This window comes from Hypanus sabinus, chromosome 10 (assembly GCF_030144855.1).
Source record: "Hypanus sabinus isolate sHypSab1 chromosome 10, sHypSab1.hap1, whole genome shotgun sequence".
Taxonomy (NCBI): domain Eukaryota; kingdom Metazoa; phylum Chordata; class Chondrichthyes; order Myliobatiformes; family Dasyatidae; genus Hypanus; species Hypanus sabinus.
Genome location: NC_082715.1, coordinates 79,828,466 through 79,852,878, shown reverse-complemented (window position 1 = coordinate 79,852,878; position 24,413 = coordinate 79,828,466). Strand labels below are relative to the sequence as shown.

At 45.8% G+C, this 24,413-nt stretch overlaps 1 protein-coding gene across 4 annotated transcripts in view; it reads left to right on the top strand.

Annotated features, from left to right (window-relative positions):
- The window catches only part of LOC132400804 (interferon-induced, double-stranded RNA-activated protein kinase-like), a 79,308-nt gene extending 54,895 nt beyond the window's left edge, over positions 1–24,413 (top strand). For all 4 annotated transcript variants that reach the window (XM_059982189.1, XM_059982190.1, XM_059982191.1 and 1 more), the window contains 7 exons: positions 1,398–1,517; positions 4,870–4,953; positions 6,712–6,886; positions 10,414–10,545; positions 12,927–13,031; positions 16,903–16,965; positions 17,061–24,413. In XM_059982189.1, the coding sequence (XP_059838172.1) occupies positions 1,398–1,517; positions 4,870–4,953; positions 6,712–6,886; positions 10,414–10,545; positions 12,927–13,031; positions 16,903–16,965; positions 17,061–17,162 (781 nt within the window). In that variant the 3' untranslated portion in view covers positions 17,163–24,413. The remainder of the gene's footprint in view (positions 1–1,397; positions 1,518–4,869; positions 4,954–6,711; positions 6,887–10,413; positions 10,546–12,926; positions 13,032–16,902; positions 16,966–17,060) is intronic.

Here is a 24,413-nt window from a genome sequence, read left to right as displayed (position 1 = left end):
TTACCTTTCTATGCATATAAAACACTTAAGAAACATACATATTTCAATAATTAAATCACTGCATTGCTTAGTAATAATTATAGCTTTCATTGGGGCAGGGCCTTTCAAATGCTCTATTAAAATTGTTCCAATCATTGACCGACTGTAGCCTAACACTCTTCCAATGACTGATGGCGTTTCACCTCTTTCCGATCGCTTTATTATTTCCACCTTATTTTCAATTGCAATCGTGATTATTTTCGTGAACAGAAACACTGTGGAGCTACGCCGGGTCTTAATGTCCACAGCATTGAGACAGGTTAAATAAAGTCTGGGATTCCGCTGGGTCCTAAAGACCACCGCACTGGAACAGGTTAAATAAGGGACTTGAGCATCTACATATTTTGGTATCCACGGGGGAGGGGGGGGGAGGGGTCTCAGAACCAATCCCCCGCCGATAAGGAGAGCCGGCTGTATTATCATACTACATATTACCTTGAGGTCCCAATGCGCAAAAGAAAACATGCAAATTAAAAAAAAATCTAAATACTGGGAACATAAGTCTTTGGTTCCTTGAAAGTGAGTCTATAGGTTGTGGAATTAGTTCAGGGTTCAGAATCAGGTTTACTATCACTGGTGTGTGACATGAAATGTGTTAACTTAGCAGCAGCAGTTCAATGCAATACATTAATATAGAAGAAGAAAATGAAATAATATAATAATAAGTAAATCAATTACAGTATATGTTGCGGTTACCTGCACCGGTTCAGGAGTAGTATGGTTGAATTGTTCCTGAACCTGGTGGTGTGGGACACAAGGTTCCTGTACCTCCTGCCTGATGGTAGTAGTATTAGTTCCATTGGCCTGAGCTGGGGTGTGTGTAGAAGATAACAGGCCGGTAAGGGGTGAGAGTGGTACAGGGGAAGAGATGTAGTCCACCAGTAACATAAAGGGCAGCTGTGTAATTTCTATACATCACAGGGAGTACCATGGTGGATCTCCTGTACACCCCTCCTTTCACCATAAACTCAAAGTGCATCCTTAAATGTTACTCTCTCTCCACTTTGCGTTCCTTTATAACTCTCCTTTTCACTCCTCCCCTAATGTATCATTAAGTAACCTCAATGCCAAAGGTGGACAAGTCATGTTCCTGTGCTGTGGGTGGCAAGATTATTTAAGGAACAACACACAAAACGCTGATGAAACCCAAAGGAATAAACAGCCGATGTTTCAGACTGGGACCTTTCATGGGGACCTGTCGACTGATTATTCCCTTTTAACTGTAGACGCCTCCTGACCTGTTGAGTTCCTCCAGCATTCGGTTTGTTGCTTCGGATCTCCAGCATCTCTTTGTGTTGAAAAGTTATTTACTCCTTTCTATTTATGTTTTTTTTCTTGATTAAAATGAACAAATCCAGCATGAAGGAATTTACTGACAAAAAAAGAATCGGCGAAGGCGGATTTGGCTGTGTTTATAAAGCAAAGCATTCTGTTGATGAAACGTACTATGCGATCAAGGAAATACCTACACGGGATGAGTGAGTGTACTTTTTCTCTTCCTCTTTAAACTGTTAACCTCAGCCAGCTACGAATGGAGGTTAGAGATTACTTGAAGCTGTTTGTGATATGTTCAGGTTCTGGCTGAAGCCTGGCATAGTGGGCAGTGCAGTGCTTTACAGTGCCAGCAGTTAGAAAATTGGTGGTGTGGGCAGTGCAGTGCTTTACAGTGCCAGCAGTTAGAAAATTGGTGTTGTGTTCCATGGTGGTGTGGGCAGTGCAGTGCTTTACAGTGCCAGCAGTTAGAAAATTGGTGTTGTGTTCCCACCTCTGTCTGTAAATAATTGCACCATCTCCCTGTGACTGCAGGGACTTCCTCCGGGTGCACCAGTTTCCTCCCACATTCTAAAAGATGAAATGAAAGATGTTTCCTGTACTTGGAGAGTGTAGTCTGAGGTTGTACCATTGGGCAGATGTAATGAGAGCTTTTATGGAATTGAAATGAAAGCAGAATTGGACAACTTGACCTTCCCAACATTTTTATTCAGTTATCCAATATTTTGTTATCCAGTATATTGTTATCAAATTGCTGTTAAGGGGAGCAAGAAAGTATTTTATGAGGCCCTTTTGCCAGAGTGGATGTTGAGAGGATGTTTTCTGCAGTGGGGAGTCTAGGACCTGAGGACACAGCCTCAGAATAGAGAAATGTGCCTTTAAAACAGAGATAAGGTGGAATTTCACCAAAGGGTGGTGAATCGGTGGAATTCATTGCCACAGATGCATCTGGAGGCCAAGTCATTGGAAATATTTAAAGTGGAGGTTGATGGGTTCTTGAATAGTCAGGGCTTCAAAGGTTACAAGGAGAAGGCAGGAGAATGGAGTTGAGGGATAGTAAATCAGCCATGATGGAATGGCTGACAGATCTGATGGACCAAAATGTGGTCTAAAATGTACAGGTTAGCTTCAATGAATTGTGGACATGCTATGTTGGTGCTGAAAGCATAGCAGCACTTGTGGGCTGCCCCCAGCACATCTTTGGGCTGTGTTGCTTGTTGAGGCAAATGACACGTTTCAGTGTAACTTGGAGTTGGCAGTGCTTTCACGGGCTGGAGGATGGTGCATGAAGGTGGAATGAACTCAGTGGATGTACAAGAGATATTTGTAGAATGTGTTAAAGGGTGACACAACTGTACAACCGTTGGAACCAGTGTCCACAGCTCCAGAGACTCCTGACCTCAAGCACTGTCTGTGTGGAGTTTGCACGTTCTCCCTCTCAACCAGAAGAAAGCCGCACGGTGAGAAGTACAGCCTTTATCGAATGGCAGTGCAGATGTGATGGGTTGAATTCTGCTGCTGTGTCTTATGGTCTCTTAGTGGTCTGGTGTCCTCCACCACCTAAAGGCAGGCGGCTGGTTAATTGCCCACTGTAAATCAGCCCCAGTGTGTAGGGAGTGGTAGAATCTGGGGATGAGGGGTAATTGCCCACTGTAAATCAGCCCCAGTGTGTAGGGAGTGGTAGAATCTGGGGACGAGGGGTAATTGTCCACTGTAAATCAGCCCCAGTGCGTAGGGAGTGGTAGAATCTGGGGACGAGGGGTAATTGTCCACAGTAAATCAGCCCCAGTGCGTGGGGAGTGGTAGAATCTGGGGACGAGGGGTAATTGTCCACTGTAAATCAGCCCCAGTGCGTGGGGAGTGGTAGAATCTGGGGACGAGGGGTAATTGTCCACTGTAAGTCAGCCCCAGTGTGTGGGGAGTGGTGAATCTGGGGACGAGGGGTAATTGTCCACTGTAAATCAGCCCCAGTGCGTAGGGAGTGATAGAATCTGGGGACGAGGGGTAATTGTCCACTGTAAATCAGCCCCAGTGCGTAGGGAGTGGTAGAATCTGGGGACGAGGGGTAATTGTCCACTGTAAATCAGCCCCAGTGTGTGGGGAGTGGTAGAATCTGGGGACGAGGGGTAATTGTCCACTGTAAATCAGCCCCAGTGTGTGGGGAGTGGTAGAATCTGGGGACGAGGGGTAATTGTCCACAGTAAATCAGCCCCAGTGTGTGGGGAGTGGTGAATCTGGGGACGAGGGGTAATTGTCCACTGTAAATCAGCCCCAGTGCGTAGGGAGTGATAGAATCTGGGGACGAGGGGTAATTGTCCACTGTAAATCAGCCCCAGTGCGTAGGGAGTGATAGAATCTGGGGACGAGGGGTAATTGTCCACTGTAAATCAGCCCCAGTGCGTAGGGAGTGATAGAATCTGGGGACGAGGGGTAATTGTCCACTGTAAATCAGCCCCAGTGCGTAGGGAGTGGTAGAATCTGGGGACGAGGGGTAATTGTCCACTGTAAATCAGCCCCAGTGTGTGGGGAGTGGTAGAATCTGGGGACGAGGGGTAATTGTCCACTGTAAATCAGCCCCAGTGTGTGGGGAGTGGTAGAATCTGGGGACGAGGGGTAATTGTCCACTGTAAATCAGCCCCAGTGTGTGGGGAGTGGTAGAATCTAGGGTGGGGGAGATGAGAATGTGGGAGAGAATAAAAATGATTGGAGTAGGAGTGGTGTAAGGTGAATGACTGCACATTCAAAGGGTCTGTTTCTGCACTGTATGGCTTTGAGTCATTGTATACAGCAGTTTTCCAGAGACCAAGGAGTTGTGTCAAGTAGAAAGAGATAGCTGCTTGTACAACAGTGGTTTGAGGGGAACATCAAGCTACTTAGAACATACAACAGTGCACCAATCCTGGAGCAGGATTCTTGGGTGAACCCCTAGATGGTGCTCTTGGGTGCTTGGTCTGTCCAGCAGGGGAGAAAAGAATGAGACTTGTGTTTCTACGCTCAGGTATTCCAACACACGCTATCATCGAAGTGCTTTTTAAAATTATAAATGTGGGAAATTTGCCAAGAATCAGATTATTTTGGGTGCTTTATATTTAAGTAGAACATAGAATGATACAGCATAGTCCAGTCCATTCAGCCCACAATATTGTACCATTCTTTAACCTACTCTTAAGTTCAATCCAACCTACATATCCCTCCATTTTTTGATCATCCATGTGCCTATCTATTAGTCTCTTAAAAGTTGCCAATATTTCTGCCTCTACCACCACCCCTAGCAGTGCATCGCCCACACTTACTACCTGTATGTAAAAACAATCTGACATACTCCCTGTACTTTTGTATTAGCCATTTCCAACCTGGGGAAAAGGTGCTGGCTGTCCACTCTATAAGTGGATCCTATCAGCCCAAAGAGAAAAGCCCCAGCTTGCTCAACCGATGCTCCTGCTCTCTAATCCTGGTGAATCATCCCGATGGCTGATCTGTGCTTAACGGCATTGCTTTGATGAACCTGCCTTCTTGTGAGACTTTGACTCTGACATGTTGCTTTTAATCTCCAATTAGAAGCACCAGACGAGAGGCCGTGGTTTTGGCAAATATGGAACATCCCAACATTGTTCGATACCACACTTCCTGGTTTGAAGAGAGGTAATGAGACAATAGACGTAAGTTTTGTTGCTGCATAAAATTTGTAATTACACACAGTGGCTACTTTATTAGATATAGGAATGGAACACGGTGTGGTTCACTGCTGCTGTAGCCCATCCATTTCAAGTTTCAATGTGCTGTGCATTCAGAGATGCTCTTGTGCATTCCACTACTGTAATGCATGGTTATTTGAGTTATTGTCACCTTTATCCAGTCTGGCCATTTTCTTCTGACCTCTCTCATTAACGAGGCATTTTTGCCCAAGAACTGCCACTCACTGGATGTCATTTGTTTTTTGCACCATTCTCTGCAAACTCTAAAGACTGTTGTGTGTGACAATCTCAGGAGATTAACAGTTTCTGAAATACTTCAACCACCCAGTCTGGCACTAACAATCATTCACAGTCAAAGTCACTTAGATCACGTTTCTTCCACAATCTGACGTTTGGTCTGAACAACAACTGAAGCTCTTGACCTTTTATGCATTGATTGCTACAACATGATTGGCTGATTAGATATTTGCATTAATGAGCATAAGACCCTAAGAAATAGGAGCAGAATTAGGCCATTTGGCCCATCATCTGCTCCACCATTTCATCATGGCTGATGCATTTTCCCTCTCAACCCTAATCTCATGCTAATCTCCCATACCCCTTCATGCCCTGAGTAATCAAAAAAACCTCTGCCTTAAATATACCCAATGACTTGGCCTCCAGAGCTGCCTGTGGCAACAAATCCAACAGATTGCCCACACTCCGGTTGAAGAAATTCCTTCTCACCTTCGTTTTAAAAGGATGCCCTCTGTTCTAAGGCTGTGTCCTCTGGACGTAGACACCCTCACCGTGGAAACACCCTTTTCACTTCCATTCTATCGAGGCCTTTCAATGTTTGATAGGTTCTATCAAGTCACTCCTCGTTCTTCTGAATTCTAGTGAATGCAGGCCCTTCTGTATATTACTTACTACCGCACACAAAATGCTGGAGGAACTCAGCAGATCAGGAAGCATTTATGGAGAGGAATAAAGAGTCGATGTTTTGGGCTGAGACCCTTTATCAGGATTAATGAATGAGTTGTGACGAATGGTCACTTATGCACTCTCACCCTCTGTACTCGCTTTGAAGCTTCAATCTCCCTCATTGCTTTAATTGGCGAATAATGGGGGCTTTAATTGGCAAAATGGAGACAAACATGGGTTTGAGCCCTGTCCTGTAGCCTGCCCGCTACAAAGTTCGTGCACACTGCCTCAACCTCCTGGAATCTTCTCGGAGCCTACAGAGTGCTGGAACATCCAAACAATCTCCAAACATCTGTAGTCGCCTCGATGTTTCAGTCACCCTCATTGCTTTAATTGGCGAATGATAGAAGCTTCAATTGGTGAAATGGAGAGAAACACTGGCTTGTGCGGCATCCTGCAGCCTCCTCAGCACAAGGTTCGCTCACTCTGCATCTGCCTCCCACAACCATCTCAGAGACTGCAGAGTGCTGAAGCACCCAAACAGCAAAACACAGGCTTCAACAGTTCCACAATCTCATTCAATGTGAGAAACAAACAAACATAAAAGAAGTGAAAAAGATGGTTTCATGATTTATCCAGAAGATGTTGGCCAAAGGAGCATTGTACGCAGGCGCCATCTTGACTAGAAGTCTGTGCGTTTGACTGCATAAAGTTTCTTAAACATGCAAGCTATCTTTTCATAGTTTCTTGTTCATGATTTTTCAAAACTTACAATTTCTTTTTTTGAATTACGTTGTTGCAGGGATAACAAGACATACCTGTATATCCAAATGAAGTTGTACGAGAAGAACTTAAATGTCTGGATACAAGAAAACTTCCAGCAACAGCGGACCGAAGATTCCTTAAGCATAATGCGTCAATTGTTGGATGGTGTTGAGTACATTCATCGGGAGAAGTTGATTCATCGGGATCTGAAGGTCAGACTATTGAGATTGTGGTTGTCTTATAACTGTAAGGGTTGTCTAGTCAGCATGGGATTGTGCATGGTGTTCATGTCTAACCAATCTCACAGAGTTTTTTGAGGAAGTTACCAGGAAAGCAGATGAAGGCAAAGCAGTGGATGTTGTCTACATGGACTTTAGCGAGGTAATTGACAAAGTCCCGCATGGGAGGCTTGTCAAGAAGGTTCTGTCACTCAGCAGTCAACATGAGGTATTAAATTGAATTAGAGATTGGCTTTATGGGGGAAGCCAGAAAGTGGTAATAGAGGGTTGCCTCTCTGAGAAGGCCTGTGACTAGTGGTGTGCTATAGGGATCGGAGCTGGGTCCTTTGTTGTTTGTCATCTATATCAATGATTGGATGATAATGTGATTAACTGGATCATCAAATTTGCAGATGACACCAAGACTGGGGGTGTAGTGCACAGTGAGGAAGGCTGTCATGGCTTGCATAGGGATCTGGACCAGCTGGAAAGTGGGCCGAAAAATGGCAGATGGAATTTAATGCAGACAAGTGTGAGTTTTTGCACTTCAGTAGGAGCACTCAGGGTAGGCCTTACACAGTGAATGGCAGGAAACTAAGGAATGTGGTAGAACAAAGGGATCTGGAAATACAGGGCCATAATTCATTGAAAGTGGCATCACCTGGAGATGGGGTCATAAAGAAAGCTTTTGGCACATTGGCCTTCATAAGTCTAAGTATTGATCACAGGAGATGGGATGTTATGTTGAAGTTGTATGAGTTGGTGAGGCCTCATTTGGAGTATTGTGTGCAGTTTGGTCACCTACCTCCAGGAAAGGTTGAAAGAGTACAGAGAAAATTTACAAGAATGTTGCAGGGTCTGGAGGACCTGAGTTATAAGGAAACATTGAATAGGTTAGGACTGTATTCTTTAGGGTGTAGAAGATTGAGAGTAGATTTGAAAGGGGTGTACAAAATTATGCAGGGTGTAGATAAGGTAAATGCAAGCAGACTTTTTCGACTAAAGTTGGGTGGGACAACAACTAGAGATTATAGGTTAAGGGTGAAAGGTGAAAAGTTTAAGGGGAACATAAGGGGAAACTTTTTCAGTCGGAGGGCCATGAGAGTGTGGAATGAGCTACCAGCACAAGTGGTGCAAGCAAGCTCAATTTCAACATTTAAGAGATGTTTGAATAGGTACATGGATGGTAGGAGTATGGAAGGCTATGGTCCCAGTGCAGGTTGATAAGCAATATAAATGGTTTCAGCATGGACTAGATGGGCCAAAGGGCCTGCCTCTGTGCTGTACTTCTTTATGACTCTCTGTGAACTCACTCCCACATCACAATAGTGACTGTGCCTTCATTGGCACTTCTCACTTTGGTCTTCAAGCTCCCGATAGCCTCCCTCTGCAACACTCTGCTAACTCATTTTACAACTCACTGGACGACTCACCCGCCCACCCACACACTCGTGGGAGTAAACCCTCCACACTACCAATTTTTCCTCTTCTCTCCCACTCCTGATGCAGCATCTCCACCTGAAGATTTCCACTTACACCTTCTGCCCCCACGGATGCCCCTCCCACCCTTAGAGTTCTTGTCACTGATGGCCCATATTTGCCATGTGTAGTGGCCACAGTGGGTGTTGGCGGTGTGAAGACAGGACTGTGTATACTGCTCTGCCTCCTCTGGCAGTGTCGCCCCAGTGACTAAAGGGCATGACCCCAGGTAGTGGCCTGGTTTAGAACTGCTTGACCACTCTGGATTAGCCTCCAGATGTTCATAGGGATCAGGTCTATTAACACTGGCAGCAGCACAGTGCATTATGTAAAATATCCATCACATTATAAGACAAACTATATAAAAATAAGTAGTGCAGAAAAGAGTAAAAGCTAGTGAGTTAAGCACTGTAAACTGAAGGTTTTGCAGATGCTGGAAATAGCAAATGTTGGTGGAACTCGACAAGTCAGGCAGCATCTTTGGAAAGGAATGAAGAGTTGATGCTTTGGGCCAAGATCCCTCTTAAGGACTGACGCTGGAATCCAGAGTAACACTCACAAAATGCTGGAGGAACTCAACAGCTCAGGCAGTATCTATGAAGGGGAATAAATAGCTGAAGTTTCAGGCTGAGACACTTCACCAGGACTTGGCCTCCTTTACTGTTGTGCTTCAAGAGCCCAGTTAAATACCTGAGTGTTGTGAGGGTCTCGGCCTCCTCCCCACCCTTCTCCCTCACTCCCAGGCAGTGTGCTCTGTGTAATCTCTTGTGTTTGTTATTAAAGGCTGTGGCCCAGTTTTGGGATAGCAGGTCCCTGATGGCCAGAACAGAAGGGCTTTTCTGTTCCAAACAAGTAACGTAAGAATCTAAGAAAGGCTGTTCAGGAGGAAGTCACAGCGTTGCTTTACAAAAAGGAAGTAATGTTTATACATACTATTACCTACTTGCACTCCATTTTGTCTGCAGCTTCTACACTTAATTCTGCACTCAAAGTTTCAAACTACATATATGTCGTTGTATACCACCCTGAACTTCATTTGCTTGTAGGCATTCACAGTACAACAAAGAAACACTATAGAAGCAATGAAAAAACTACACACAAATACTGAAAAACAACCAATGTTTGTGAAAGAAAATCAACTATGCAAACACCTGATGATAACAATAATGAATAAATAATTAAATAAAATACTGAAAAGATGAGTTGGAGAGTGGGTCTGTAGGTTGTGGAATCAGTTCAGAGTTGAGGTGAGTCAAGTTATCCACGCTGGTTCAGGAGCCTGATGGCTGAAGATTAATGACTGTTCCTGAACCTGGTGCTGTTGGACCCAAGGCTCTTGTAGCTCCTCCCCAATGGCAGCATTGGGAAGAGATCACGGCCAGGATGGTGGGTTCCTTGATAAGGGACGCTGCTTTCTTGTGGCAGTGCTGCTTGCAAATGTGCCCATTGGGGGGGGGGGGGGGGGCAGGACTTTGCCTGTGAGGGACAAGGCTGTACCCATCACTTCTTGTCAGCTCTCTGCATGTGGGTACTTGCTTCCATACCAGGCCATGCTGCAACTAGTCAGGGTACTGTCCTGCTATTGTTATTGTTTGACCTTGTTCTACCTTGATGCACTGTGTAATAATGTGTGATGGATACAGCCCAGATCCCACACCACCATCTTTGGGAACAGTTCAACCATCAGGCCCCTGAAATTTCACTCACCTCAGCTCTGAACTGATTCCACAACCTACAACTTTCAAGGATTCTACAACTGAAGTTTTCAGCATTATTTATTATTATTAAATTTGTTTGTATTTACACAGTTTGTCATCTTTTGCACACTTGTTGTTTATCTCCCTTTGTAGTTTTTTATTGATTCTATTGTATTCCTCTGTTCTATTGTGATTGCCTCCAGGAAAATGAATCTTGGTAATATATGGCAACGTACACGTACTTTGATAATAAATTTACTTTGAACTTTGATTTGATCTGTATGAACAAATCTATAATGAACCAATACCACTAACAAAATAACTGTCTTGATTTAAAAAAAACAGCCGGCAAACATCTTCCTTATCGAAGGAGAGAAGCTGGAAGCAAAAATTGGTGACTTTGGCCTCGTTAAGGTGAACGATCAGAGTTCACACACCAAGCACGTTGGAACAACTTACTACATGAGCCCAGAACAGGTGGGGAGACAGAAACACTCTCGGTACCACTGAAGCACTGAAACCTCTGCCTGCTCGAGTCTATACCTCTTCCTGTTCTTTCCATCCAAAGGGAATCTCGATACAATCACAGCTGAGGCCTTGGAGTGACCTTGGCAACTGATTACTCAGTCGGTGGTCTCTTAAAGCCTTCCTAAGCCCGTTGTTCTGTGTAGTGTAAGGGAGAACAGTCCAGGCCATCTCTCCACAGAGCCAGATATTTCTTGACCTTCTCCAGAGCCTGCTGTCTAGAACAGGGCTTGATGTTCCAGGCAGGAGCACCATCCTTATTTTAGTTATGTAGAAATACAGCACAGTAACAGACCCTCCCGGCCCAATGAGCCCAATGGCACCCATGTGACCAATTAACCTGCTAACCCGTACATCTTTGGGATGTGGGAGGAAACCAGAGCACCTGGTGGAAACTCACACAGTCACAATGAGAACGTACAAACTCATTACAGACTGTGGAGGGAATTGTATAGCGTTATGCTAATGGCTACGCTAGCCTGCCACCCTCCCAGGTATTGCCACGCTTCCGCCACCAACGTAGCATGCTTAGAACTCACTGACCCAAATCCTTATCTCTTTGAAACGGAACAACCAGCGGAAGCCCATGTGGTCACGGGGAGAACATCAAACTGCTTATGGGAATTGAACCCCAATCTTCTTATCTCTGGCCCTGTAAAACTACCGCGCTACTGTGCTGCTGTAAGACACCCCACAGTTTCAGGGTTGTTGCTGGAAGATGTGTGAATCTCTCTGGGATCCCCAAATGCGGGGATTGACAAGCAGCGATATCACTTACTGTGCCATTTCCTCCACTGTAGTGTGACAGTCACACCCAGTGGGGGTATCCTGCCTCTGGGGCAAAGGGGAAGTTAAGTTGTCACTTCAGTTATTTCTGATTCCCAGTAGAGCTCCACTAGTCCATTATCCAACTGCTCAAAATTCCAACAGGAACCCAATTCCTGAGATCACTTAAACTCACCGTGGCCCCGGTTCCAATGGTCCCTTCAATTCAAAGAATTCCCAATTCCCACAATCCCTTTAACATGTAGTTATTTTAGGTTAAATATGTAACTATTTTACATCTTTACAATTTTGTAAAATATCTGAACAGGCTTATTGCTTTCCACTTATTCTTGCATTTTACTTGTGTGGGTATAAGGCAGAAAGCAGAGACAAAACATTAAATGATCATTTGTCCTTCTGAAGAACATAGTTTGTGATCATACTTTTTCTGGGGAGCGTATACAAGTTTTTGTTTTTATTTTATTTATTAAGTGGTACAGCATGGAGTAAGCCCATCTGGTTTTGCGAGCCATGCTGCTCCAGTAAGCCCCAAAGAAATGTGATTAACTGGACCCTAATTATGGACAATTTACAATGACCAATTAACCTACCTGGCACATTTTTGGACTGTGGGAGGAAAGTGGAGCACCTGGAGAAAACCTATGGGGAGGAAACACAGAGACTCGTTACAAAATGAACTCCTAACTCTGTAACACTCTGAGCTGTAAGAGCATCACACTAACAGCTTCTTTGAGCATGGAATTCAGCCAACTGTAGTTGTTACAGAATATGGTCCTTTAACTCTCTATCATGTTGTATATACTTTAATTCTGATTCCCATTCCAGCTCGTTAATCCATGGCCTTTCTTGTGCCATGATGAGGCCCACCCTCAGGGTGGAAGAGCAACACCTTATATTTCGTCTGAGTAGGCTCCAACTTGATGGCATGAATATCGATTTCTCCTTCTGGTTATAAAAAAATTCCTTCCCCTCCTCCCTTCTTCTAACTCTGGCCGCTTCTTCCCACAGATCCTCTGGGACACGGCAAAAATCCAGCTTCCTCCAACAAAAAGCTGTTTTCCTTTCTTAAACAACTTAGTTGTGCGTTTAACCACTTTTTGCCTTCATACGAGGAAGCTGCCTGAACTAGAAACCGAGTTGTAGGATTCATCAAAGCTGATAAAAATTAATATATGTGCTCCAGGAGAGAGTGCGATCATGAACGGTGAATACGTACAGACAGCGGCCGTGTGATTCGGAACCTCCTGTACCTAATAAAGTGGCGTCTGAGTGTATGTTTGTCACCTTCAGTCATTCCATGTGAAAGTCACTTGGATCACATCTCTTCCACATTCTGATGTTTGGTCTGAACAATAACTGAGCCCCTTGACCCTGTCGGCGTGCTTTTATGTATTGAGTTGCTGCCACATGATCAGCTGATCAGAACAAAGAGGTGGACAGGTGTACCTAATAAAGTGGTCTCTGACTGTACGGCCTCAAAGTGGGGAATTCCAGCGTGGGATCGCTCCATTTCTCATCCCTCTTGTCTTCTCTCTCCCTCCCTCTAGCTCAGAGGAGACGACTACAACCACAAGGTTGACATCTTTGCCTTGGGACTGATCTTCTTTGAGCTCCTCTGGATGTATCAGGGCTCTGAATCAGAAAAACACCAGGTACGTGTGGCCAGAGGAAAGTCCTGGGACCAGGGCCCAATCTCGGGGAGAGAGGGAGGGTGTGAGGCACACGGAGGGTTAGAAATGCCAGGAGAGAAGATGGAGGGGCAAGGGAAGATCAGAGTGGGAGAGGAACGTACAACATAGAGCATTACTGCCCAGTACTGGCCCTTCAGCCCACGAGATTAATCTAGCCCTTCCCTCCTACACAGTCCCCAATTTATCTGTCAGTTATTTTCCTATCTAAGAGTTTCTTAAATGTCTCTAATGTGCAGCACATTCCACACAGCCATCACTTTCTGTGTAAAGAACTATCTCTGGCATTCTCTCTATGCTGTCCTCCAGTCACCTTATAATTATGGCCCTTAGTATTAGCCATTTCCATCCGGGAAAACGACTCTATCTATACTTAGCTTGTACTCAAGATGCTAGGGTTATTGGAGGGGGAGGGAAGAGGTGTGTTGGGGTGTCAGGGAAAGGGTTGAAGGGGTGTGGGAGAGAGGAATGGTAGGGAAGGCTAAAGGGGGGAAGTAAAGGGGATTGGCAGGGAAAGATTAGAGGATGTGGGATGCAGTAATGGACGAGGGTTTAGGGGAAGGGTAGGAATGGTGGGGGGGTAGAAAGTGGAGGGAGTTGGAGAAGGGAGAGGGAACAGGAGGGGGAGAATGAGGAAGGGAGTGGAGAGACTTGGAGTTGATAGATGAGGGTATACAAAGAAGATGGAAGAGGCAGAGGGATTGGAGAGGTATAGGATGGGTGAGGGAAATGGATGGTGTACATTGGGAACGAGATAGAGCAGAAGTGCGGGGAGGTCAAACATACCCCTCCTTCACGTGTCCTGGGGGAATGTGTAGAAGTACTTCAGGTGATGAAGGGGAGAGGATGTGAAGGTGTAGGGGTTGGAGGGTCTTACTCACCAGAAGCACAACATGGCTAGGCTGTGGTCAAGAATTACCCCAAGAATGAAAGGGTTAACATATGAGGAGTGTTTGAAGGCTCTGAGCCTGTGCTTGCTGGAATTTAGAAGAATGGGGAGGGGGGTCGGAATATCATTGAAATGTATTGAATATTGAAAAGCACAGCTAGAGTGGATGTGGAGAGGATGTTTCCAATAGTGGGGGAGTCTAGGACCAGAGGGCACAGACTCCGAATACAAAGACGTCCCTTTAGAACAGAGATGACGAGATCCCCCCACATTCTTCTAAATTCCAGTGAGTATAATCTCAAGTTGCCAAACGCTCCTCATATGTTAACCCCTTCATTCCTGGACTCATCCTCGTGAACCTCCTCTGGACTCTCTCCAATGACAACATATCCTTTCTGAGATATGGGGTCCAAAACTGTTGACAGTACTGTAAACACAGTCTGACTAGTGTCTTATAAAGCCTCAGCATTATCTCCTTGTTTTTATATTCTATTCCCCTTGAAATTAATGCCAACATTGCTTTTGCCTTCGTTACTACAGCCTCAACCTGTAGATTAACCTTTTGGGAGTTTTGCACGAGGACTCCCAAGTCCCTCTGCGCATGTGATGTTTGAACTTTCTCCCCATTTAGATAATAGTTGGCACTGTTGTTTCTTTTGCTAAAATTCATTATCATACATTTCCCAACACTGTATTCCATCTGCCACATTTTTGCCCATTCTTCCAATTTGTCTAAGTCCTGCTGCAATCCCATTGCTTCCTCAGCACTACCTACCTCTCCTCCTATCTTTGTATCATCCACAAACTTTGCCATAAATCCAACAATTCCATTATCTAATCTTTGACAAACAATGTGAAAAGTAGCTGCCTCAGTACTGACCCCAGAGGAACACCAGTCACTGGCAGCCAATCAGAAAAGGCTCCTTTTCTTCCCACTCGCTGCCTCCTGCCTGTCAGCCATTCTGCTATCCATGCCAGTATCTTTCCTGTAATGCCATAGGATTTTATTTTGTTAAGCAGCCTCGTGTGGCACCTTATCAAATGCCTTCTGAAAATCCAAGTAAATGACATCCACTGCCTCACCTTTGTCCACCCTGCTTGTTACTTCCTCGAAGAATTCTAACAGATTTGTCAGGCAGGATTTCCCTTTACAGAAACCATGCTGACTTTGACTTATTTTATCATTAAAGTCCAAGTACCTTGAAACCTCATCCTTAATAATAGATTCGACACTTTCCCAACCACTGAGATCTTAGGGTCTTATGGCTGCCATCTGGCACAATTAGCATGGTTATGTGTATGGCATGCTGGGGCCTTGGTACTAAATGATACCACTGACCCCATACCCTGCCAGATTTCCCTGTTGAGGGAGCTCCAGGAGCTTGTCAGCCAAGGTAATGGTGGGGTGGGGGGGAGGGGTTGCAGCCCAGTCCATCACACAAACCAGCAACCCCTCACCCCTCCATGGACCCTCCCTACTATTCCCTGATGTAGGGTCGCAAAATGTCAACTCTTTATTCCTTTTCTTAGATGCTGCCTGACCAGCTCAGTTAGACCATAAGACATAGAAGCAGAATTAGGCCGTTTGGCCCATTGAGTGGACTCTGCCATTCCACCATGGCTGGTGTAGTATCTCTCTCAACCCTAGTCTCCTACTTCTCCCTGTAACCTGTGATGCCCTGACTAATCAAGAGCCTATCATCCTCTGCTTTAAATATACCCAAGTTCCACCAGCATCTTGTCTGTGTGTCTGGGATTTCCAGCATCTGTAAAATCTCTTGTGTCTACACTTGCAAGTCCATTGGGAGAGCAGTTAGCATAATCAAGGACCCCTCCTGCCCCAGTTATACTCTCCCACCCCCACTGGGCAGAAGTTACAAAACCCTGAGAGTACCTGGCTCAAGTTCTCAGAACTTGAACCGAGCCCTCGTGTGCAAAAAGATGAACTCCTGAACCTACCTCCTTGCCTGCCACTTCCTCGCTGTTTTAATGTTTCCTCCATTTCTCTGTAACTACATCACCGTTGTCTGCATTCTGTTTCCCTGTGTATGGCCTTGATGGAATAACTTGTGTCCTGATCAGTCTAGGTGACAAGTAAAGCCACCACTGCCTCAGAATCAGAATCAGGTTTATTATCACTGGCTTGTGTCATGAAATTTGTTGTTTTGTGGCAGTAGTACATTGCAATGCAAAATAATAAAAATCTATAGAATACAATAAATATATATTAAATAATTAAATGAGTATTGCAGAAGTGGAGGAAAGAAAATAATGGGGTCGTGTTCATGGATTCATTGTCCATTCAGAAATCTGAGGACAGAGGAGAAGAAGTTGTACCTGAAACATTGAGTGTGTGTCTTCAGGCTCCTGTACCTCCTCCTTGATGATATCCTGGGTGATGGGGTCCTTAATGATGAATGTTGACTCTTTTGAGGCACTGCCTTTGAAGATGTCCTCAGTGCTGGCGAGGCTGGTGCCTATGATGGAGCTGTCTGACTTGACAGCTTTTTCCTCAGTGGTGTAGTGGCATCAGCACTGGACTTTGAGGTGGGTGGCCCTGACTTGAATCTAGCCAGGCCCCATCTTGGGCAGCAGCAGTATCTGTGCAGAAGAAAGGCCAGGCAGTCTACTTCCATATCTTGCCACAAAAACCTGTGGACTGCTACACTATCTGTAGCATCTGAGTGGCATTCATGTGTCTCCTTCTCCACATCGCTACCTGAGAGCCATGAACGGATGTGCTGGCAATACACAGTCAGGCTGCTCTGTGGGTGAATAAACGGTTGATGAGACCCTTACAACATCGTGTGTGCATTGCTCAAGATCTCCAGCATCTGCACAATCTCTTGTGTTATGGCTGTGCAGGTGTCTGGAATTGAGATGGCCTTAGGCTGAGGAGAGAGAAATAGGAGAGAATTTTTAATTAGTTTATTTTGTTTTATTTAGAATTGGAAAAAGATTCGCAAGGGTACGTTTCCCGACTGTTTTGCTGAACAGTATACCAGTGAGGTAACTCCAACTCATTCTGCTATTATCCAGATGCATGAATTTTGTCAAACCATCATTAAGAGTGAATATTAATTCACTGCCTCTGTACCCACTAGAGCATCTTAATCCGAAAAATGCTGACGGAGACTGCAGCTGAACGACCAGAGGCGGCTGAGGTGAGGCGGGGGATGGACTCCTCCCATGCACAAACCATTTGAGGGATATAAGAAGTAAGAGCCCTGCAGGATAGCCATCTCAGAATGTGGAACTTAAATAATCGCCATCCTTCCAACAGAGGAATCTTGTCATGCACTTTTTAAAAGTTCACTTCTGGTACTTTTTTATATTAATTGTTTCATACCTGGACTAAGCAGTGTTAATCAATGTTTGATTCCAAGGATCTGTTTAATTGGAGGTTCCTGTCATTGCAATAGTCAGTTAGTTTTTGAAGCAACATAAAGGTTTATATACTTAGTAATCACTTTATTAGGTACAGGAGATGAGTCTTTGATCTTCTGCTGCTCTGGACCATCCTCGTGCACTCAAGAGTCGCTCTTCTGCCACCACTGTTGTTACATGGAGCTACTTGAGTTACTGTTGCCTTCCTGTCAGTTTGAACCAGTCCAGCCATTCTCCTATGGTCTCTCTTATTAACAAGGTGTTTTCACCCATAGAACTGGCACATACTGGATGTTTGATTTTGTTTTTCGCACCATTCTCTGTGAATTCTAGAGATTGTTGTGCGTTAGATTTCAGAAGACCAGTAGTTTGAGATACTCAAACCACCCCATCTGGCACCAACAATCATTCCATGATCAAAGTCACTTAGATCACATTCCTTCCCTCATCAGATGTTTGGTCTGAACAACAACTTAACCTCGACCATGATATTTGTATTAATGAGCTGGTGTACAGGAGTACCTAATAAAGTGGCCACTGAACGCATATCAGCAAACATTTCATCCCCTCACCTCCTCACTAGCTCATCCATCTCCTCAGCCACATTCCCACCACTTCAATGCACGTACTTCACTGGATTGTGCTTCCCCTCACTCCCACCTCCATGCAGATCCCTCACCTCCTCACTCCCACCTCCTTGAAGATCCCTCACTCCCCCACCTCACCCAGAACCCTCACCCCATCACTCCCCACCTCATGCACTCACCCACCCCTTAATGCCCTCACCCCATTGCCCAACACCTTCCGCTGCTCTCCCATACCCTCATCCAACATCCTCGGCCTCTCATCCACCCCTTCACCAACTGCTCCCCAGCCGGCACACCTTCCAGCTCTCAGCCCTCAAGGCCCAGGTTTGATCCTGAGTGGACCAGGAGGGATTCCTCCACTTCCCTCCCACGTTGCGATGTTGTAGCTGAAGTGCTTGGGGTAAGTTTTCCCAAGTGTTGGTGGGGTGCGGGGGGAATGGGTGGAAATGTGACAGAAAATGGGTTACAGGGAAATAAATGAAGGGATTGCTGGTGTAGAATCAACAGGCCAAATAAAGCCCCTCACAAACCAGGGAATTGAGTGCAGGAGTTGGGATGTTATACTGAAGTTTTCTAGGAAGTTGGTGAGGCTGAATTTGGAGCATTATATACAGTTCTTGTCACCTACCATAGCAAAAGATACCAATAAGGTTTGAGAGGATGTTGCCAGGACATAAGGGACTGAGTTACAGGGAAACATTGAATAGGTTAGGACTTTATTCCCTGGAGCTTAGGAGAATGAGGAGAGATTTGGTTAGAGGTGTATGAGGTTGTGAGGACCATCAACAGGGTAAATGGAAGCAGGCTTTTCCCCTCGGGTTGGGTGAGAATAGAACTGGAGGCCATAAGTTTGAGTGAAAGGTGAAATATTTAAGGCAAAACTTGACTCGAGGGTGGTGAGAGAGTGGAACGAGCTGCCAGTGGAAGTGGTGGGTGCAGGTTTGATTTTAACATTTAGGAGAAGTTTGGATAGGTATATGGATGGGAAGGATATGATCTGGGTGTAGGTCAATTGAATTAGTCAGAGGTCCAGGCTGGCATGAATTAGATGGCCTGAAGGGCCTGTTTCTGTACTGTAGTTCTCTATGACTCTGTAGCGTCAGCTGGTGATGGTTGGAAAACATGTCTCCAGCATGCCTTCTGAAAGATTAGATATGGAGAGGACACACAAAATGCTGGAGGAACTCAGCAGGTCAAACAGCATCTGGGAAAGGAATAAACAGTCAACATTTTGTGCCGAGACTCATCATCAGAACTCATCAGAGCAGTCCTGATGAAGGTTCTCAGTCCAAAACTGTGGCTGTTTATTCCTCTCTATAGGTGCTGCCTGACCCGTGGAGTTCCTCCAGCATTTTGGGTGTTACTCTGGATTTCTAGCATCTTCAGAATCTCTTGTGATTGTGGGGAGGACATTCCCATCTGTTAGGTGGGAGGAGGAGTGAATCTAGAACGAAGGAGCCACTGAAATAGGATTGGGACAGTCTTTTCTAACAGAGGGTCTTCCTTGAAGGATGGTGAAAGCAGGGTCTTCGAGTATTTTTGAAGGCTGAACTAGACCAATTCTTGATAAACAAAGGGATAGAAGGGGGAATGAAAGGGCTCAAGGGTCAGTGGGACTTTGGAATCAGATTGGTTATTAAATGGGAGAATGACCAAGGGGACAGGTCTGAATTAATAGGTTGATGTGAACATTTGCTTGTTCACAAGATGAGTTTTAAAATTTTAAACCTTTAATGTTCGGACACTATTAAAATTGAGGAAATCGGTTTTAAAAAACACTACATTTAAAATAATCACATTTCATTAAAATATTGAAATACTTAGAAAGCATTAAAGAAACGTTTAATTTTAAAAAAAGGACGTAACTATTCCTGCACTCCTCAAGCAGAAATTTCCCAGCAAAGTGAGTCGGTCTGTGTGGGACTCCCCAGTGCAGTGCTGAGGTGGTCCTAGCCAAAGGGAGCTCTGTCCATGGCCCCTGTGTGGGGACAGGATCCTTCCACTGGCACCTGTTACTCACTGGGTTTCTCTAGGTCGGGGGTAGGTACAGCAGTTTGAGTGATTGGAAGCCACCACATCCCTTTGGAATAGGTAGTAGAACAGCGATCACTCCAGTTAAGTATGATGTTCTCCTAAGGGTTCGTCTATTAGTGGATCCTCAGGTAGCCAATCCGGGGTCCACATAACCAGGATGTTTTGGTGGATTCCTTACTAGGTAGGGTCATGCATGGGCAGCCACCACGGCCTGTGTCAGATCGGGGTCCGGGCTCAGCAGCATAGAGTACAAGACCACTGAGGACGCTCCACTGCTGTAGTCTTCCTCCACCATCACTGCCATTGTGACTTGTCATCATCCTGTGCGGGCGCTGAAGTCTTGGTTGGATTGATCTTTGTCTGGAACCTCCCTGAGGCCTTTCTGTCATGGAGCTAAGCCCCAGATGGCTAAACTCCAGATAGCATCACTTTTGGGAACTCAGAAACTCAGAAGCCTCCCCACCACAACAAGGTGTCAGTCCTCAGAGAAGGATTTGGAAAAGGTGGCTGCAGTATATCCAGCAAGATTTAGCCCTCCGTTGTAGGCCTTGCTATTCTGGAGCCCTTTCGATCCTTCCCAGTAACTGGATCCTCTTTGCTCTAGATACCTCCCTGTTCTGCCTCTTCCCAATTCTGCGGTACTTTCTCAACTGATTTATGGTCAGGACGCAGCTCCTCCAAGCTGCCTTAAGTGGTCCTTTATCTAAAAAAGCAAAAACCTGCAGAGGATGGAAACCTGAAATAAAAACAGTAAATGCTGGAGGCACTCAGCAAGCCAGACGACATCTGTGGAGAGCCAGAGTTAACGTTTCAGTGCAACAACATAAATGGGACTTGGGGAATAGTTATAAATCAAATGTGTTTTACATCACAGAGAAGAGGCAGGGGTGGAGAGGACAAATAGAATGGCAATGAAGGGTGGTCACCTAGAGAAACTCAACGACAGTGGCAGTGGTGGTGCTGGCTGGGAGAAGGTGGTAATGACGTGTGTCAGTAAAGATAGAGATTAGCTTTTTAAATCAAACCATGTAGTGAAATATATCATTTGTGCCAATGACTAACACAGTCCAGGGACAGCCTACAAGGTCTTGCCGTGCCTCTAGTACCAACGTAGCATGCCTACAACTTACTATCCCCAACCAGTACATCTTTGGAATGTGGGAGGAAACCCACGCAATCACAGGGAGAACGTACAGCAGTGGGAATTGAACCCTGGTCACCAGTGTTATAAAATGGTCACTGCCAGGAATTGACAACTGCAGGGCCATGAGACACCGGGCATCTTGAGTGAATCTAACATGGGAAGGGAGGAATTCACCAGGAATTTCGTAGTTGGAGACATTTGCTGGGGTAAGAAATTGGCCCTGAAAGGTAATACTAGTCAACAACGCGCTATAAACAAGAAACCATTGAATGCAGACAAGTAAAAGGGAAAGGAACTCCCGTGGGAGAGGGGAGCAGACTTACCCAGGGGAGCGGCAGTCGTTCCAGCTGAAACTGGAAATCAGAGGTTGCTCCTCACTGCTGGTACATTTCCCACAGTGAGTACTGTTTGTCAGACTGATCAGCCATACTGACCGAGCCTCTCCCAGGGTGCCACGGTGGCGCAGCGTTGGAACTGATGACTCCCTGCTCTGGAGACCTGGCTCCAATCCCAGCTGTCGGGATGGAGTTCGCATGTTCGCCCTGCCACAGCGTTGGGTTCCATTAGGTGCTCCAGTTTCCTCCCACATCCCAAAGATGTGCAGATCGGTGGGTTAAATAACCCTGTAAGTCGCCCCAGGAAAGGGTAGAATCTGGGGTGGAGCTGGTGAGAATTTGGTGAAACTAACAAAGCATTTAATGTAAGATCAGTGTAAGTGGGGAGTTGGTGGTGGTTATGGACTTGGTGAGCTCTTTCTGTGCTGTCTCTCTCAGCCAGCACTGCCACTATTGGTGTCATTCAGTGTCTTTGGGAGGCCATTCCCTTCATCCAGCCCCTTCTCGGTGTCTTAAAACAGATCCGATTATTAAACTTCCCACAGGCATGATGAAAACCCTGAAACACTTAATTCTGTTCCTCCCTCCACAGATACTGCCTGATCTGCTGAGTGTTTCTGGTATGTTCTGGTTTTATTTCATACTTCCAGCATCTGCAGTTGTTTTGCTTTTTGACGAAGGACCATTGAATGGGGCTGGGAGGAGCCCAGTCCTGCACAAGGAACCGAATTGAGAATACACTGTGAGGTGGGGAGATGCATGAGGAAGTGTCCAGGACAGAGTGGGGGGGGGGTGTCAGTGATTGGGAGGGGTCTCCACAGATCATGCTTCATTTCCCTTGACCCATGAGTATGACTGATTGTGGGAGTGGGACCCTACCCCTGAAACTGCCCAACCTCACCACTCAATGCCCAGCACCCCTCCAGTATCCTCAGCTCTTCCTTCCCCTGGGGAGGCTGGTTTGCTTGCTTGTGGCCCCCACACTATCAGGACAGAGAGCAGAGAAGGAAGCGGGACTGAAAGCAAGAGGCAGCTAGGCTGAGAGTCTCCCCTTTTGGATAGGGCTGAGGAAGACTGATGTAGGTTCTGAAAGCAATGGATTGCCTAGACTTGCAACCACAAACACAAGAGATTCTGCAGCTGATGGAAATCCAGAGTAACACACACAAAATGCTGGAGGAACTCAGCAGGTCAGGAAGCATCTATGGAAATGAATTCAACGGTTCCGGCCAAGAACCTTAGATTGGTTAGATTTATTAATTTTATCTTTATGGCCCATGTTTTATCTTCAACCATAATAACAAGACTTTGCCAGATTTGGACTTCACTCTATGCCATGCTCTCCACCTGTCACACCATTTTCACTGTAGCCCATAGTGGCAAGGGGAGCACTAACAGTATGGGGTAAGGGTGACTTGGGGGGGGGGGCGTGTCCACTCTCTTCCTTCAGCCTCCATGGTGGATGTTCCTGTGGCTGCTGCAAAGGTCTGACCACCTTCAGTGGGCAGTGGGGACTGCAGCCCATCTGAAAAACACCCTCTGTCCCACCACTGGCCACAGGTTTCTTGACCTTTACTGAGGAGAAGGAGCTAGCGTCGGTGCTGTTGGCAGCACTGAGGTCGATAAAGAGGTGAACTCCGGTGGTGAGAATGGGTCCAAGGACTATCTTACCAAAAAGATGCTGGCAGAGCAGGAAGGCATTGGGAAGAACCGTGCCAGTGTGGGGGGTTCAGGAGTGATTAGAATGAGTGATAGTGGTGACCGAGCATGAGGAGTAACTGATGTAGGGTGAGAGGGCGTTGTGTGTGCAGGACATGCATGACTAAGTTGGGCTGAATGGCCTGTCTTTGTGTGGTGTATTCACTGTGGAAAAGGGCACCAGTTTGTGTGTATTATGGCCTGTAAACGTGACCCAATGAGGACTAGAGCCAGGAAGGATGTTGTGGCATATTAGTAGGAGACACATTCCCTGTCTTTGGTCCCATCCCTGGGCTGTGGCCCTCATTTTTCTCACAGAAGGTTAATGGCCAAGACTCTCCCTGAACAATCTCACTCTGCTGGTCAGTTCACTCCACTTTACTTGTTATTTGGGGCGTCTCAAAGCTTATGTGGCTCTACTGGTCTCAATACTGATGGTGATCATAACTTACCTTGGTAATTATTTTTAATCTCAGAACTTACTTGTAAATTTTAAATAAAGTTTAACTCAAACAGTGACAGAATTTATTGAACTTCAGCATGTGACATAAAGCGGGTGCTCTGGTGTTCCATACCCCAAAGGCGTGCAGGACCACGGGCTAATTGGCTGCAGTAAGTGCACCCCACTGTGTGAGTGACAGGGGAGGGGGATTGATGGGAATGCAGGGAAAATGGGTCAGTGGCTGTCTCTGAGTCTATGATGTTGGGGATTTGACTGTAACACACTCGTATGATATTTGGGTGAAGCACTGAGGAAGTGCCCCTGTGTTGGAGGCACCATCTTTACCTTAAACTAAAGAGCAGACAGTAAAGGAGGGCGAGGTGCCAAGGGAGGGAAGCAGAAGATAGAAGATGGAGTGGAGAGGGAGTGAGTGAGGGGCAGTGAAGACCTCAAGTCATGTGAGCAGAATTAGGCCAGTCAGCCCATCGAGTGAACTCTGCCCTTCGATCATGCCTGGTTTATCATCCCTCTCAGCTCCATTTTCCTGCCTTCTCCACGTAACCTTTGACACCCTGAATAAGCAGGGGTCTATCAACATCCACTTTAAATATTTACTCAATGACCTGGCATCCAAAGCTATTTATGGCAATAAGTTCACCAGATTCACCACTCTCTGCCTGAAGAAATTCCTCCTCATCTCTGTTCTAACGAGACATCCTTGTATTCTGAAGCTGTGCCCTCTGGTCCTAGACTTACTCTCTACAACCACTCTGTCCAGGCCTTGCAATATTCAGTCGGGTTCAATGAGATCCTCTCCCCCCACCCCCACC